Source organism: Hemibagrus wyckioides, linkage group LG17 (assembly GCF_019097595.1).
Source record: "Hemibagrus wyckioides isolate EC202008001 linkage group LG17, SWU_Hwy_1.0, whole genome shotgun sequence".
NCBI classification, from domain to species: domain Eukaryota; kingdom Metazoa; phylum Chordata; class Actinopteri; order Siluriformes; family Bagridae; genus Hemibagrus; species Hemibagrus wyckioides.
The window spans coordinates 25086805-25105460 of NC_080726.1; the positions used below are offsets into that span (position 1 = coordinate 25086805).

Sequence of the window (18656 nt, forward strand, 5' to 3'; positions counted from 1 at the left end):
CATCATGGATGCACACAACACACAGAAGAGGCTAAGACTTTTTATCTCCTCACCTGCACTAGATCTTAGAAAACTGAAATAACTCAGGTCTGCAGTAAGTTTTGCATTTCTTCCTGTCATGTGACCAAATATCAAGTTGTTTATTTTTAAATAGTTTTTCAGTCTGTGGTTTTTTGAAGACGGTGCATGAGACCTTCATCAACAACACGGCTATAAATGGAAGTTTCAGAGAGTGTGTGTGTGTGAGTGCGTGCGTGTGTGTGTGCATGTGTAAGTGTGAGAGAATGAATGTAAATGTGTGTGTATTAGTGTGAGAGACTGTGTGTGTGTGTAGTGTATAAGTGTGTGTAGTGTATGTGTGTAAGTGTGAGAGAGTGAGTGTGTGTGTGTGTAAGAGATGGAGGAAGGATGGAAGGAAACAAAAGTAAGAGACTTTTTAATTGAATTGATTTGTTCATTTTAACTGATTCATTTATTATTACACAGAATTGCAAGTTAGCATTGATTTTTTTATTTAGTTTAGTGATAAAGGTTTTATTCCATCTAACATTTTTTTCTACCAGAGACCCTTTCCAGTGTAAAATTTAATATATTAATTCTGTTAGAGATTATGCATCATTGTAAAAATATATCAGATATCTGAGTATGAGGCAGAGCTGGAAGGTCTTAAACACATCAGAAATAAACACATAAGAAATAACAGACTTCACAGAGAACACAACATCACAGTGTAGATCTTTTTATAGTTACACCAATGCTGTGGACAATCGGTGAAGGCTAGTTTGAGTAATTTCAGTCAGCTAGCACAGACAACTTTATAATATTTTAATAGCATCAATCTGTTTCTTTTTCACAAACAAATCAGTGGGAAGTGAGTGAAGGCTCAGGTCTGGATTTTTGAGTGATTTGCTGCCTGTGAAATCACTTGAAGTTTAGAAACACATGTCCACCTCAGTAATCTGTAGAAGTGCATTGTTGTACCACTGCTGTATGAGTGTGTGGACCAGGGGTGTCCAAGCTAATCCATAGGTAACCTGGGTGCAGGTTTTCCAACCGAGCAGAAGCTACACCTGAGTCTATCGAAAGCCAAGATCTACTGATGAAACAGGTGGATTCAGGTATGGCTCCTGCTTGATTGGAATGAAAACCTGCACCCACACTGATCCTTTGCAGATAAGACTGGACACCCCCTGGTGTAGAGGGATTTTCTGCCATTACAATGCTGCTGGAATGGGTTTCATGTTCTGTACTATAGCAGAAGATGAATAATACCATGCACGCCTGGACTGAGCGTTTTAATTTGTATTTGTCAAAATTCCACTTGCCACTTGGGGACTTTCACACCGTCACAGATCTGCCATCTGTCAGCTTGTAACAGCAAAGAATTAGTGTTTATAATGACCTAATAGTTCCTCATGGGCCATTGATTTCTGTTGTAGAAAGGACATTAATCAGTTACAGTTACATTATTTACTGTCCAGTGTCACCCAGATGAGGATGAGGTTCCCTTCTGAGCCTGGTTCCTCTCAAGGTTTCTTCCTCATATCATCACAGGGAGTTTTTCCTTGCCACCGTCACCACAGGCTTCTCATTAGGGATAAAATAAAATAGTTTAATAATTTAATTTAATAATTTATTCTTATTTCTATTTATTTAGTTATTTTTTTATTTTAATTTTTCCCCTCCCCTTTCTCTGTTTCTCTTCTTTTGTAAAGCTGCTTTGAGACAATGTTCATTGTTAAAGGCACTATACAAAATAAATTGAATTGAATTGAAAATGACCGCTGACCTTCAGAATTTTCTTTGCTTCTAAAAAAAAAAAAAAAACAAAAAAAAAAGAAAAAAAAAGGTTGTCTGTTGACATGACCCCGGGTTTTAACAGCTATAAACAGTCATATGAACAATGACCGTGGTTACTGCACTATGATGATAAAGCAGCAGTGGATGATGTCCTGGATAATGTAATTATTATTAGTGTTTAAAAACAAAGCTGTAGTTGAAGAGGTCACTGATGAAGTTGTATTTTCTGCATTGTCCACAGATGATTATCTTCAGACAATGACCTAAACTGGTTCTTGCTGGAACAGAGACTCTGCGTGTTGTTCAGTGTTATTAGGAGGCCATGTTGTCTCCCTCAGCAGAAGGCTTGCAGTCCGTTTACGAGTGGCTTGGGGGGCTCCGTCTTGAGCAGTACAGTCCGGCCTTCCATGAGGCGGGTCTCAGAACTGTACGGGAATGCCGGGAGTTGACTGCCTGTCAACTGGAGTGCATGGGGGTGGCTTTGCCGGGCCATCGGAAGCGCATCCTAGGGAGCCTGCAGAAGCTTTTCCCTTCAGAACGAGTGATCAGTGGCGAGGAAGAGGAAGAGGGACAAAGGCCTATTCCAAAGGAAAGGACAAAATTCCGCGCTTCTGCAGGCACTAACTCGGAATTAAACTGCTCACGAACTGGTGGACCACAAGATCAGAAACAGAACCTTCCCACTAATAATCCCGTGACTCATAAGAAAGGTCCGCCCCCAATTCCGCCTCGGGCAACTCAGAATTGTCCTCCGGTACGGTTTTCGACTGTTTCCGTTACTGCGGCGATGACCACCGGGGACGTGTCTGTGACTCCTAGTGATCTCATGTCTGTATCTTTCACCAAGGTGGCTCAGCCAAGACCTGTGCCCTCTTCACTTCCTGTTCCAGTTCGGCCCCAGTCACGGAACCTGCCTGTTGCTCCAAGGCGGCAAACTGGAGATCGGAAACCATCACCAGTCTCACCATTGCCTATATCACCATTGCCAGTCTCAGCATTGCCAGTTTCACCATTAGCTATCTCACCATCACATGTCTCTCCATCTTGCTCCTCATCCTCCTCATTGTCTTCATCATCATCATCATCATCATCATCATCATCATCATCATCATCTGTAGCAGCAGCAGCAGTGGAACAGTTCCACCTGTATGAACAATGTTCTTCACCAGGTCTTGCTGAATTAGGCATTCCTCCTCTCCCTCCAAAATCATATGCTGTAGTAACCCCCAGAGAGCCTAAAGTCACCCTGCCTACCAGGTCCCCCCGCAGACCCCCCATACCCCCCCGTACCACCAAGGCATCCAGCAGTAAGACCACACATCCTCCCAGGAGCCCGATAGCGCTCAGGTAAGCCAGTGATCTGATTTGTTGCTTATTGCTTTCACTTATCAGTTTCATAAGTTTTGTTTTATAATGTAATAGTTTGTTTCTATGCAAATCACAGTTATTGCAGAGGACAGTTGTATGTTTGTGGTCACAGAGGAATAAATATGTGCTTTCAGTGCTGCAACTCTGTTTTTTTTATTTTATTTGGCTTTGTTTCCTGTTCGGTGGTTTGAGGAGTAGTCGCATGATTTTCACAATCTACTGAATCACAGGTTTAAAATAGGCTTTAACTGTGTGTGTGTGTGTGTGTGTGGTCAAAGAATCTGAGTTTTGTTGCTGTCAGTCCACGTTGCTGGCGCCACCTTTTGGTATTCAGAAGAAATTTCAGGAAGTGCTTTTTAAAATCAAACACAAAACATTAGCACAACTTCCTGGATGATTTTTCCTGAGAACATGAACACACTCGCTCATGTGAACTAGCATCGAAATGTTACACGCTCAGCTTGCTAATTCTCTCTAGTACCATAGCAATCCTTTTTTATATCACATTTTCAGTTTTGTACTAAGTGTCACTATGTACAGCACTGTTACTAATCTCTTAATAAATCATGTAGTGTCTGTGAGTCAGTGTGACTTCACTCAACAATCTAAAGTGCAATCTTTATTGTGTAACCAGAGCCCAGAATGCAGTAGTGAGATTATGCGATCAGATTTTATGTAAAAGTGGAGCAGATGCGCTGTAAGAGCTCTGAAGTTGCTGTACTTCCTGATCTTACTGCGTTATGAGTGTTGAGTTTGAATAAAGTGCTGCTGTTTGGAGTGTCTGCCACGTGGTGGTGCTGTTACACTGCAAACTCCAGTAGGGTTAGGTTTCTCTGTGTGTGTGTGTGTATATAATATATATACATATACACTATATTGCCAAAAGTATTCGCTCACCCATCCAAATAATCAGAATCAGGTGTTCCAATCACTTCCATGGCCACAGGTGTATAAAATCAAGCACCTAGGCATGCAGACTGTTTTTACAAACATTTGTGAAAGAATGGGTCGCTCTCAGGAGCTCAGTGAATTCCAGCGTGGAACTGTGATAGGATGCCACCTGTGCAACAAATCCAGTCGTGAAATTTCCTCGCTCCTAAATATTCCACAGTCAACTGTCAGCTGTATTATAAGAACGTGGAAGTGTTTGGGAACGACAGCAACTCAGCCACGAAGTGGTAGGCCACGTAAACTGACGGAGCGGGGTCAGCGGATGCTGAGGCGCATAGTGCGAAGAGGTCGCCAACTTTCTGCAGAGTCAATCGCTACAGACCTCCAAACTTCATGTGGCCTTCAGATTAGCTCAAGAACAGTGCGCAGAGAGCTTCATGGAATGGGTTTCCATGGCCGAGCAGCTGCATCCAAGCCATACATCACCAAGTGCAATGCAAAGCGTCGGATGCAGTGGTGTAAAGCACGCCGCCACTGGACTCTAGAGCAATGGAGACGCGTTCTCTGGAGTGACGAATCGCGCTTCTCCATCTGGCAATCTGATGGACGAGTCTGGGTTTGGCGGTTGCCAGGAGAACGGTACTTGTCTGACTGCATTGTGCCAAGTGTAAAGTTTGGTGGAGGGGGGATTATGGTGTGGGGTTGTTTTTCAGGATCTGGGCTTGGCCCCTTAGTTCCAGTGAAAGGAACTCTGAATGCTTCAGCATACCAAGACATTTTGGACAATTCCATGCTCCCAACTTTGTGGGAACAGTTTGGAGCTGGCCCCTTCCTCTTCCAACATGACTGTGCACCAGTGCACAAAGCAAGGTCCATAAAGACATGGATGACAGAGTCTGGTGTGGATGAACTTGACTGGCCTGCACAGAGTCCTGACCTCAACCCGATAGAACACCTTTGGGATGAATTAGAGCGGAGACTGAGAGCCAGGCCTTCTCGTCCAACATCAGTGTGTGACCTCACAAATGTGCTTCTGGAAGAATGGTCAAAAATTCCATAAACACACTCCTAAACCTTGTGGACAGCCTTCCCAGAAGAGTTGAAGCTGTTATAGCTGCAAAGGGTGGACCGACGTCATATTGAACCCTATGGATTAGGAATGGGATGTCACTTAAGTTCATATGCGAGTCAAGGCAGGTGAGCGAATACTTTTGGCAATATAGTGTATATTCAGCCACTTCCTCATATCAGTCTGTGATGTGTTCGGTATTTCAGTCCCATTTCCAATGGTGAAGTGGCATTACTGTCTGTTCTTGGTTAATTCTCGGATGCTATTGTACAAATTCATCAGCTCAAGTCTGAAATTTTATGGGAAGTTAACATGAGTGTGGACTTCAGCGCAGAATGTTCTCCGAAAGCTTCACATTCTGGTGGAATTTCATGTTTACAGTAAAATTTAATGTCTCATTCGGACAGCTCAGTTTCATTGAAACACACACACACACACACACATACACACACACACACACACTCACACACGACTCATAACTTGAAGTTCTTCCTGTCGAGTAGATTCTGATTTAAAAGCACACACCTGCCCAGGTGACGGAAAGCATGCTCCTGTTAGAGGTGTGAGAAGCAGCTGATTGGGTGAGATATAAACTTTCTAAACTTGCTGTGATTTAATTCCATGCACTTTTTAATGAAACACAGTTTAGTAAAAATAATATTTCTAATATATTCATTAAGCACTTTTTTATACATGTGATAGCTCAAAGTGCTGTGATTAAATAATCATATACATCAAAACATCATGTGATCAGGAAATTAGGTAATAGCAGTAAATTGGTTATTAGGAATGGAACATTCTGGAAATGTTATACAGTCAGACCTCATCACTACATGATTACTCAACTCTTCACATATTAGGCTCATTATTTTAAATTTTAAGTTTTTTTTGATTATTTATTGGAACTGTCATTTGATTCATGTGGACAATATTCATCAGCCCATTAAACTGAAAAATCCATCCATCTGTTAGAGCCAATCAGCCTGCAGCACAAGTCTTTAGACTGGGGAGAAAACCAGAGAACCTGGAGGAAACCCCTGAGGCACAGGGAGAACATGCAAACTCCTCACACGCATGACAGAGGCGGGATTCGAACCAAAAACTCTTCATACCCCACTTTGTGAAACAGTGGAATATAGATATAAAATTTAATACATTTTAAAATATAGAATAAAATGTAGTAATAATAATAATAATAATAATAATAATAATGAAACTAAAAATACCAAAAAGTAGGAAGTACATTCATGTAAATGCCACATTAAAGAGACATGTATACTTTTTAGTGTAGTGTTCACAATGGGTGTGTGTGTGTGTGTGTGTGTTCTATTTCAGCTCTTCCTGAAGTCTTTGTGTATTGTTTTACCTCATTTCCTTTTGGTTCTGCAGTTGAGGGAAAGAGGGAAGGAGTCAGTGTTCTGTACTCAGTGTGAAGAGGAAAAACAAGTCTAGGGTCAGACCTGTGTGTGTGTGTGTGGGAAAGAGAATTCAGGAAGCTCTGAAGTCACCTTAAATAGGCCAGCGAACAAGCACACACACACGCACAGCTGTAGCTTGTATGTTTCTAAAGGCTCTCTACACTTCCGCCTTGTCTTCATGTGGTTGCCCTCTCTCTCCTGTCTCACTCCTAAAGTCTCACTCCTCCTCTCTCATTGTGGTTCTCTGAGCCGAGTTGCCGGGTGTCTGATACTCGGTTCTCTCTGCCACCTGTTTACACCATGCTTCTTCCTCTTTTTCATCATCTTGCGCTCTGTGGATGTGTGTGTCTCTGATCATGGAGGACTGTTCCTGCGCGAAGCATGTGAGTAAACCGAGAAAGGAGAGCTAAAAGAACTTGCTTTTCTTTAATAAGTCTACTATCGCTTCCTACCTTTCTACTTTCTGTCCATCTTTTTGAGTTTTTTTTGGGCATTCATGTGAAGTGTGTGTGTGAGATGTTGAGAAACATTCTTTGCATTTTTAATTGGTTGATCATGGAGCTGGATCTGTCATTTCATTTCTTTCACATTTTCTGACATTTAAAAATGCTGAATGCTTTTGTAGAGTTGTGTTCTTTAGCGTCAGTGAAACACTTCCTCTTTACACCACACCACTGCACTGCAGTCTGCCCGAGAGAAAGAGATTATTTTATTCTATCAGTCTTAAACAGATAAAACTGTTTTGTGCAGTTGTCCTCTATTAGTCTCCCCGACAACCTGAAAGAACAGTTATCTATGTGTGTGTGTGTTAGCTGGTTAATCATGATGCTAGTTCACATTGTTTGCTAGCAGTGTGAAGTGTTACCCTTTGATTACAGGGTTGCTTTATTGATGTGATATTAGCCGTTTGTGTGTACAGAGGTAGAAGACTCACCGTCTCCTGGAGGCACAAACACAAGCCACTTTATTTAGAACGCTTTGTAGAAGATACTTTCCAAAATAAAACAGAATCAGAGTCCAGAATTCAGCAGCATGTAAACAGAGACAATAAACAGATCAGTGGAAGATTACAGCTGATATCTTTACAAAACTGAAGCTGAGAGAACTGACAATGGTTTTGATTTGATTCATCACTCTTTCCTTCTTTTATAGTATTTCTATACTATTTGAATGAAGAGATCTGACAAGTGGGTTCAAGGAACTGCTTTAAAAGGCAACCATGAAATTGAAATGAATTAATCTAAAAACTAAAAGGACAAACAACTGGTGTGTAAAAAAAAAGAGTGATATGTTTTTGAGGCAGCAAGTCAGAACTGAAATGAAAACTGAGCTCTGCGTCAAAGAGGAACCTACGTCTGATAATCCTCTGAGGTCCTGAGGCCCGCGTTTCACCTCGTTTCATCTCATTAACTCTGAATGACTCACTTAGTATTTACTGTGGAATAGAACCTGTGAAGAAGCTCATCAACATCTGTCACGTCATGACACACAGAGGTGAATGACATTTAATGAAATCGCCTCTTCAGGTTCTGAAACAGCTCTGCTAGTTAAGGTCAATGGTGATGTAAAGTGCACACAGAATGCTGCGTTGTGTATATTCAAATAAAGGATGGATTTATTGAGGGAGAGAGAGAGAGCAGCAAAAACTCTGTGATGGTGATTAAAGCTTGGACAGAGTCAACATGCTTCTAGATTGTATTGTTTTAATTTTAATACCAAATATTTCACTACTGATGATGATGATTATTATTATTATTATTATTATTATTATTATTATTATTATTATTAACATCAACAGCATGGGTGAAAAGTTGAGTATTAAAAAAATTATAATAATGGTACATTTTCCAAATAAAAAAAACACTAAATACAAAATTTGATCTTTCAGCTGTTTTATTTGTAATTATAGTAATAATTTATAATTATCCCCACCCACCGAAATGCTGACCAATCAGAGAGCACTTGCACATGCAAAACAACTTAATAGACTCATGATTATGAACTGAACTGAATCTTGGTCCAGACCTGGATGTGTGTTATATGTTTGATTAGTATTCTACAGTTTGCTTTATAGATGCTTCTCTTTTTTCTCCCCAGAGTAAATGGGCAGTAAATGTCTTTCATGATATGAAATGTCACGGCAACTGAGAAGTGGACGTGTTCTATTCTCAAATCCAAGTTCCTTCTCTGTTTCCAAAATGATATCTGATTTGAAAAAGCATCAGAAATGAACAACTTCGAACCTTTTAATGAGCTCTACTGTACATGTATATACACAAGCATTAAGCTTTAGATTAATCTGCATACACACACCTTCTGACTTTACAGCTTGTTGCTCGAGAAAGAAAATACACTTCACTCGGCTCACAAACACGTCAGACGTCGGTTTTCCTATGGCGTGCCAAAGCCGAGGTCATTCAGAGTGACGAATTACTGCTTAGGCTGCAGCATTACATTTTACAGAAACATGTTCCTCTGACTTTTTCCTCATATCTCTGTACCTTCCTGTGCTACGAGCTCGATCCCTGCTGCAGTGCTGCCTTGTTTATCGGAGTCTTTTTAATCGCAGTGTTTTGGCAGAAGCTCAGTCTGTCGGAGGAATTTACCCGGTCAAGCAGGCTGTGTTTTTCCTAGATATTGGTTTGACCTCTTAAATAGCAGATACCTATGCTTTTAATGAAATAAATTAAATATGCAACTCGTACAATCTCGTTTTGATCTTTTTTGAAAATGACGTTACAGCATTTCTTCGAATGAACTGAGTTCATGTACTCAGATCGTGTAAATCACTGAGCACTACTCTGGAAGTTATTTTGCATCGAGGTTATTTCAGTTTATTTCGACTTTAAGAAGAACCGTAACTTGCAAAAAATGTGAAGACGATTTAAAGCTGAACAGAAATAAGGAAGCTAATTCGTCCTCTCCGTTAGCATCATGCATGAGCTCTGTTTCTATTTAATATCCACAGATTAAAAGTATGGCTTGGAAAAGTGCACTGCGTGTGTATTAATGTGTTTAAAGCTATTTAAGACGAAACAAGTTTTTTGAGCACAGACGCAATAAGATGACTTAGCATTAGTGTTAGCATTTAGCAACAGCACTGTGCACATTAGGGATGTGATAACGGTTCAGTCTCATTTTTGGAAGCTCAGTTGAGAAGAAACAGGTAGTGCCTTGAAGATGAGTCAAAATCTCATACACAGGAAGGTGACCCTGCTCTGTTTAACTCTTTTTACTGTGCTGAAAAATCTTGTGCCTTGTGTCATGAGAGTTCAGAATGACACTGAAAAGAGGAAACATTTCTTAAAAATCTGTAAAACATTTTATAATATTAAAGATCCACTAAGAAGAATAATCTGCAAACAAGATTAAGAAAAAGTAAAAATTAAAAAAGCTGTCATAATGTTTCAGATGTCAGGATTGTGTATTGTGGTGTCTCCTGTCGTGAGATCGATATCGTGGTGTTTCTCGGCTGTAAGTCACGTGTGTGTGTTATCCTTCGTCACACTGGAGTTACAGAACAACACACGTTCATCGTAAAATGCTGAGGTGCAAATAAAAAGTCAGTTTTATTAGATTTCAGATGTTTCTGTGTTAATTCAGTAACCATGTGATCTTCTCAGAATAGAAACATACATGCAGACTGAGTGTTGCTTCATTTAGGCTTTTCTGTATTTCAACATTTTTCTAGAAAAAAAAACTGTTAAATTTGGTGTGTTTTGCTCTTCAGTTTGTGTGTGTGTGAGGAAGAGAGAGAGAAAACAGCAAAAACTTGTATGTGGCTTTGTTTAAAAAGTGAACATGTTTCTAGATTCTATTTTTTCTAATTTAATATCAAATATTTCACTACAGAGGATAAGGATGATGAGGATGAGGATGATTTGCAACATGTGTGAAAAGTAGAGTAATGGAAAAAAAATGGTTTGTTGTATTTTCCTAGTTTAAAAATGAAATACAAAATTTTGATAATGCGCTGTGTTTAGTTTGTAACCCGAATTGCTGACCACTCATAGAGCACTCACACGAGCAAATTATCATTCATGACCTGAGGAGCTGAACTGAGTCTCAGTGTGGACCTGTTATGTGTTTGATTAGTAAAGCTGCTCTGGTTCACTTCAGCTGACTTTCAGCATTTTTACCCATCTGCAGCGTGTCACTTGTTTATATTTATCTTCTATACGAAGCTTGATGACTGTGAGAAGATGCGGTGTCCTGAGGTTAATTGTGTGACTGTGTGTATGTCCTGTGTAAACATTTCTGTGTACTCTAGCGTCTTGTGTGTTAAGTGTCGTCTCGTCTCAAATGAATGTTAATGGGTTTTTTTTTTTTACTGAGCAGAAGTAGAGGCCATGTCACTGTCAATGGTGAGTGAGGTCAAACCCGTAATGCTACGCTGCTACACCAGCTTCAGAAGAATTCAGACAAATTTTAAAATGGTGAAAAATAAATTGCACAATGTGAGATGTTCAAAAGACGCCTTGTCCCCCAGCGTGTGGTCAGCTGTTTTGAGAATATGTGCATCATCCGGGTATTTGAATGCACTTGTTGTTGTTGTTTTTGGAGTTTTCAGTATGAACACACGACTTTATTAATTAATATTGTTATTTATGATACACAATGGTGTCGAATAGTTTTTTTATGTTCCATGATTTCAGCTTTGTAGATTTCAGACACAGTTTACACAGTCACATGTTGGATAACGTTATGGTTTGCATCATCAGAGAATGTTCAGCGATGGAGTCACAGGGTTACAGGAAACACACACGTCTGAGTAACAGGAAGCAGCTGAAGCTGAAGGTTTAGGGTTTTTATTGGGAAGAGTTGTGAGGAAAAATTAAAACCTAAAATAAGCATGTTTTATTAATGTTCATTCAGGATATATTTGTTTTTCCAATGAATTTCATTGTCTGTACCACTTATCCGATCTATCCTCGGGTCACGGGGAGCCTGTTTCTATCTCGGGCATCATTGGGCATCAAGGCAGGATACACCCTGGAGTGCCAACCCATCGCAGGGCGCACACACACACACACACACACACACACACACACACACAATTTAGAGACTCCACTCAGCCTAGAAGCATGTCTTTAGACTGTGGGAGGAAGCCGGAGCACCTGGAGGAAACCCACCAAGCTAGGACCCTGGAGATGTGAGGCGAATGTGCTAACCACTAAGCCACCATGCTGCCTGTATATCTTTATTTATATGATAATTTAATTATACATTAAATGAATAATTAATTAATAGTATAGTTTAATAATATAATAGTAATAGTACAGTATAGTTAATAGTTTCCTGAACCTTTCAGTGAGTTATTTCTGAGTTAGAATTCATGATATTATTATGTTGAAAAATATTATTTGAAGAAAATGCATCATTGTCCTTCATATCTACAGTTAGATGTTGAATTTGTTGATGTCAAATTGGTGTTGAATCTAGAACAGCAGCTCTGACAGTCGTCCAGCTGCAACTCACAGGTTTTATTAATGTTAATTGTAATTTGTGAAGGTACTAATTTGCATTTCTATAGTAACAGTTGATGCATGTGGACAGCGCACATGTCACATAAATGGATTTAAAAATCATGTGTAATGGTTGTGTAACACATGGTGCAGTTTTCTGTAAGGAGAGCTGTATTTAACATGTATGGAAAGAGTCTCCAGTGTCAGTGCTTTGTAACAGAGGTGAAGGTGTAGCTGAGTTTTCAGACGTTTTCGGGACAGAGATGTTTATGCTTCTTCTTTGCGGCTTCTCGGTTGCTTATGTATATATTTATATCTCATAGCTGTTAGAACCTAGGTGTGAACTTGTTTCACTGACATTAAATGTTGCTGTTGGACAAAAACAAAATTGTAATAAATGATTTATCTTTTGATGAAATATTGTGCGTCCCATTGTGAGGGTGTAACAAGGCCGGTGGTAGGAGAGATGAAGGAACTCTCACTGGTTTAGACACTGAACAGTCCACATAGAGAGGGCACACTGAGGGTTCTGGTTTCATCTGGAGCACACAGAGTTCTCACACTAACCACAGAAACCATCTTCACAAAGCTAGATACTATAAACTCTAGCATCCAGCATCGATACACATCTCCTACAGGCCTGAAAATATGCCATGTAGATCAGCTGTGTGTGTGTGTGTGTGTGTGTGTATCCTGTCACAGTGAGTATGAGGAAAGGTCAGTCTTTACCATTAGTTGAACAAATAATTCAGTAACATATCTTGCGGTTTCTCTTGCAGTTCAGGTTCAGATGATCTATATCTATTAGCTGATTTTTTTAAATTATTTTATTCCACTTATAATTAGGGATGAGGGTCTATTATAGAGTATTAAAGAGCTAAAGTTTTGTGTGTGTGTGTGTGTTCTGTATTTTATTAGTGTAATTGTAAGTCTTGTCAAGATATAAATATTTCTCTGTGATTTTCCTTTTCTGTTTAAATGCGTAAAAGGTTATGTTATATCTTTTGCTCTTTGTTTGTGTATGTGGAGATACACACACACACACACACACATATGTGTGTGTGTGTATATATATATATATATATATATATATATATATATATATATATATATATATATATATATATATATATATATATATATATATATATATAATGTGTGTGTGTGTGTGTGTATATATATATATATATTTATATATATATATATATATATATATATATATATATATAATATATATATATATATACATACACATACAGAGTCCTGATCTAAAATCTCTGGAAAATCCTCAGCAACAATGTTTATTACTAAGAAACTTACTACAGTTACTGAACCATGGAAAAGACTGCAAAAAGGCTAGAGTGAGATCACACAGGGCAATGTGAGGAACTAGCCATGTCCAGCAGCTGCAGACATTCTGGTGGTGTTCAAAGCAAGGGCCTCTACACTTCCTACTCGTTTGTGACTGCTGTAACGCTCAAATTTTAGGTGATCTTTTGTGCTCTTATTTTGTACATCACTGTGTAAATATCTCTCTTACTGTCTGTCTCTCACTCTGTCTTTCTGTCTCTCTCTCTCTGTCTGTCTGGCTGTGTCTCTCTCTCTCTCTCTCTCTCTCTCTCTGTCTGTCGGTCTCTCTCCTACAGCTCGTCTCCATCAGATAATCTCAGTGGTCTGGACGTCACAGCCCAGATAAAAACCCGTGTAGAAACCTCTCAGCTAGCGGCCGTGTCGGTGCCCAGTCAGAGACGTGAGTAGAAGAAAAACATTAAAGTGTTTACAATTTCAAGGTTAAATTCAGCTGTTATTAATAACTTCACATTTCGTCTGTTTCAGAGTCGTTTAAAAGTCTTTTGATTTGTGAAACAGTGAAAAGTAGCTTGTAATCCAGAGCGTAATCTGTTTCTACACTTTCTGCTTGTTTCCTGATCTACGTGTTAGGGTTAAAGGTCGTTATGTTACACATCATTTCCCTTTATATAAACCCTAAAAACCCACACTAACAAGACTGGAAACATTTTAATCACAGTTTAATTTCTCAACTCCTTTTTTTCTATATTCAGTAGCAAAAAGAGCAGCTTGTATAACATTTTCCTCAGTACTTCCTGTCCTTAAATTAAAAAAATATTATCAAAGTATTTATTTGGATTAGAATCAACTTCTTTTACTTAATAATATTTCTGTGACAATGAATAAATAAATTCAGGATTTTCCAACAAAGTCTTTCAGGACCATTTCCACCTATGGTGAAATTTCATATAACATTTACATAAGTTTATTAATAATATACTATATAATGTAGTATATAATAACTGGAGGAACTCGTTATTTAATATTGATTAAAATTAAATGTAGAGCAGAAGATATGTGTAAGAAGGTCATGTTCAGCTGGTGCAGATTATTTATGATGTCTGTTGTATAAAACCCATGTGTTCACCTGTGACGTCTCACCTGACCTGCGTTTTCAGAAAGTGTTTGTTTCTTGTTGATCTTCAGAGGATTTTGTGAGCTGCACTGTGGTAATGATACTGTGTCCAGAGTTTTATTAAGTTATTAGCTAATAAATGTTCTTTCTTTGTGTCCTGGTCAGTTTCACACTGCTTTCTTATTCGAATTGAATTGAAATGAATATATGTATGTATGTGTGTATATGTGTGTGTGTGTGTGTTCGTTCAGGGTTGGACTCTACAGGCAGTTCAGACAGCTATGAGGAGCTTGAAACGGCAAAGTCTGCAGGCAGCGATCCTATAGAAATGGCAGATAAGGTGTGTATGTTTGTGTGTGTGTACATTTTATAGTTCTTCACTAGAGATGGTTTTTCATTGACAGCCTTGTTGTCCAATAGAGCACGTTCTTGCCTCTTCCCCGTGTGCGGGAGTCTCGGCGCAGCAGCCTGTACAGCGATGATGAGCTCCTTGATGAGGATGACGAGCCCGTGACAGAGAAGTAAGTCATTCTTTGACCATGTAATGAAACTACTTAACAGCTCTGTATTGTAGGAGCAGTGTGGTGTTTGATTTAGTTTCCCGTTTGTTTATACAGCATGTGATGTAAAAGCTTTGTAACTGAAGGCAGAATCAAACTCCAGAGCACCGACTCGGATGATCTCATACACACGGAGAAATAAAAGCTCTGTCCACTAGAGGGCAGGTCTGAGCAGAAGGTTCCTCTTTGGCAATCAGGTTGCCATAGCAACCTGTGAAATGCGGCTGTTCTGAGACACGTATTAGTGACTGTTCAAGCAGCTGGAGATGTTAAACACAGGGGTGAGCTGTTTGTAAAAGAGGTTTAGTGTGAAGAGTATATTCAATGTAGATTATATACATATATACATATATACATGTAATCTTTAATATGCGTTTTATTGTAATTTAAAATGCACTCATGCATCAATACTATTTTTTACGTTGAGTGTGTGTGTGTGTTTTGGATACTGATCAGTACTGATAGTAAGATGAGTAGCTTACAGAGTGTTAATAAATCATGGAGGTTTATTTATCTCAGTTGTTGTTGTTGTGTTGTGTGCTGAAGCTTTATTGTCATTTCAACCACATATAGCTGACGCAGTACATAGTGAAATGAAACAACATTTCTCCAGGACCTGGTGCTACATAAACATACAAGAGTTCAACACAAAACAACACCACAGAGCTAGGACAGAAGTTTGTCTTAGCCACGTAACGTGCACAGTGTGCAGCTAGGTGCAAACAGAGCATAGACAAGACAGTGCAAAAAACACAGGACAATTAGCGCCGAAAAAGAAGGAAAAGAACATGTGTAATGGAATGCAAGTGAAATAAAATAAGATAAAATGAAATGATGTGAAAAAATATTGTGCAAAAATACAACAGCAGTGGTTGAGGTAGTGCAAATAGAAATAAACATAAATATAACTATAGCAGCAGATGACAGGTTGAGGTAGTGCAATAAGTAATGAACAATATAAATGTGTGTGTGCGTGCGTCCACATAGTCGAGAGAGAGAGTGTGTGTGTGAGAGAGACAGAGAGTTGTATACAGTTCAGTCCTGAGTGTGTGTGTGTGAGAGAGTGTAGAACAGTTCAATCCTGGGTGTTGAGGAGCCTGATGGCTTGAGGAAAGAAAGTATCTAGAAGCCAGTATCTAGTGGTTGTGAGGGCCCGAATGCTCCGGTACCTCTTTCTAGATGGCAGGAGGGTGAAGAGTGTGTGTGAGGGGTGTGTGGGGTCATCCACAATGCTGTTAGCTTTGCAGATGCAGCGTGCGGTGTAAATGTCTGTGATCAGCTCCTCCTGCTGAGTTTTATGTTTCAGATGTTATTTCAGTGTGTTTAATAGTGAGCGTGAGGACGGCTGACCTGAGCATGAGGCAGAGCACGAGCAGGTGACGTGACCATTAAACATGAGCGCAAGCTGCTGTTAATTTCACCTCGTGAACAGACCCGAGGTGGACGTGTCTCTGTCCTCAGTGCTCACAGGTGTATCAGTAGTGAATTGTCTCTTCATAAAAATGTACAATGTCAGTGTTACACAACAGAAGAACTCTTACAGCTCTGATATCTGAGATCAGAATCCTACTGAAGATGAATTCAGCTTATAGACAGCAGAATACTTTTCCAGATGTTCAGTCTGAAAGCTGTGAGTCTGCACAGAACCTTGAAACCACACTGATTTTAGTTTCTAAGGGAAGTTGCAGTATGTGACCTGTTCATCTGATTTTGTAATAAAAATATTTTGCCTTTAAAAAGACTTGTTCAGTGTTGACTTAAAAGTCACTGTGGCTTTGTTTCTGACCGAAATTAAGAATGGTGATTGAACAGCAGGCATCAGATCCTGCTTTAGTGCAGTGTGAAGTCACTCGTTCAGACTCTGCTCTGTCTCTGACGTGTGTAACTCTCTCAGGCGGCACTCGTGGATCGAGGATTATAGCCGACTCTCTGGCAGCCAGAACAGCATCTACCTGCCTGCCACAGGACCAGTGTTAGCCCCGCCTCCCAGGGACGACTCCACTCCCCAGCTCAGTCCGGTCATCAAGATGGGTTGGCTCGACAAGAATCCTCCTCAGGGGTAAATAATACAGTGTTCAGTGTGCAGTTATAATCCCAACATACAGTTACACTAAAGTCCCATGAGATGTCCATCACACACACACACACACACACATACACACGCACAACTTGTGTTCTCTGCCTAGTGTACAGCATTTTGCACCGTCTGCAGTGTACTACATGTAGTACACACCATTTATACCACTTGTGCATGGGTGTGGGTGTGTTGAGAGTTTTCTGACATGAACTCTTTGTTAAAATTGCTCTCTCACAACAACAGCCTCCTGTTTAATACAAAGTTTAATATTGTTCAATTTCCTGTTCATGTTAAGCTGTAGTTCCATAAGCTTCCTTTAGGGAGCATCACAGCTCCAGGAGCTCCAGACATGAATTAAACCCAGTATTTATTTTTCCTGTGATGAAAAGAGCATGTGAAATCTCAGCACATCATCTTTATTGTCTCTTATTGAATAAAATCTATTTTAACAGTTGGTGATCATGAACATTGGTTATACACAGCCATGCTGAGTTTGCAATAATTTTGTGGAACAAAAACACACACTCGCACGTTCCTTCAGTGGTGAAGCTGTGAGAAACGTGCTTCGGAAAACTGCAGCCGCCCCTGTGAAGCCACAATAATCACACGTGAATGAACGTTTTGAATTTGCCTTGCTGCTTACTTTATAAATTTAACAAGTCACACTGTAATGACGTTTCTGTGCTTTTAAATGTGACATTTGATCCGCTCCGATAGCTTCAGGTGCTGTTACTGAAGCTCAGTTTGATCATTTATAACTGAAGAGGAGTTTAAAGCCTAATAAGTCACTCAGCTTCTGTTGTGATGAGAAAGAATGATTTCTCCAGATCTTATAGGTTCGGAAGCTAATTTAAAGCAAGTTGAATGAATGCTTTGTCTCCTCAGGTCTCTTATCTATCAGCGGCGTTGGGTCAAGCTGGACGCTGATTATCTACGATACTTCGACAATGACAAAGTGTGTTTTATTTCTGTTTAGAGAAATGTTTTCTGTTTTCTAAATCATATACAACCAAAGCAATGATTATATAAACATTCAGTTAAATTCAGTTTTTCATCAGTGAATTATATTATGAATATAATCAATTGTAGTATATATTAAATATAATTAATTAACTTATAAGTTATAACTTATTAAGTTATAATTATACTGTATATTAATAAAAATCTTAAAAAGATAAGGGTGGTTCTAATTTTGTCATATTGCTTCATGAGCATTAAACTTTAGAGATTATTATTATTATTAATTACACATTAATTTAAAAGTACATTCAATTTAAATAAAAATGTAATAAATCTCCCACTTCAGAAAATAATATTGGTGTAATTGCTATTATGTGTTTTTTTTTTAATTGGTCTCTCCTCCAGTAATTAAGTTAAAATGTAAAATGTTTTTTTGCAGGATGTCTATTCAAAGCGGATCATACCCACGTCCTCCATCACTTCAGTGGCCAGTGTGGGAGATCAGAAGTTTGAGGTGGTCACTCATAACCGCACCTTCCTGTTTCGGGCTGAGAGTGACTGTAAGTACGTGTGTGTGTGTGTGTGTGTGTGTTCTAATAAATCATTGTGTCTGTTACACTCTT

The 18656-nt window shown here is 39.2% G+C and overlaps 1 protein-coding gene across 6 annotated transcripts in view; it reads left to right on the forward strand.

Annotated features, from left to right (window-relative positions):
• Nucleotides 1-18656, forward strand: part of LOC131367818 (arf-GAP with Rho-GAP domain, ANK repeat and PH domain-containing protein 1-like) — a 73732-nt gene that overhangs the window by 14302 nt on the left and 40774 nt on the right. For 4 of the 6 annotated variants that reach the window (XM_058413353.1, XM_058413350.1, XM_058413351.1 and 1 more), the window contains exons 2-8: nucleotides 2042-3147; nucleotides 13658-13761; nucleotides 14688-14776; nucleotides 14857-14957; nucleotides 16891-17055; nucleotides 17959-18028; nucleotides 18473-18593. In XM_058413353.1, the coding sequence (XP_058269336.1) occupies nucleotides 2123-3147; nucleotides 13658-13761; nucleotides 14688-14776; nucleotides 14857-14957; nucleotides 16891-17055; nucleotides 17959-18028; nucleotides 18473-18593 (1675 nt within the window). In that variant the 5' untranslated portion in view covers nucleotides 2042-2122. Of the gene's footprint in view, nucleotides 1-2041; nucleotides 3148-6644; nucleotides 6930-13657; nucleotides 13762-14687; nucleotides 14777-14856; nucleotides 14958-16890; nucleotides 17056-17958; nucleotides 18029-18472; nucleotides 18594-18656 lie in introns of those variants that run through there. The other 2 variants (XM_058413354.1, XM_058413355.1) reach the window with 2 other exon arrangements.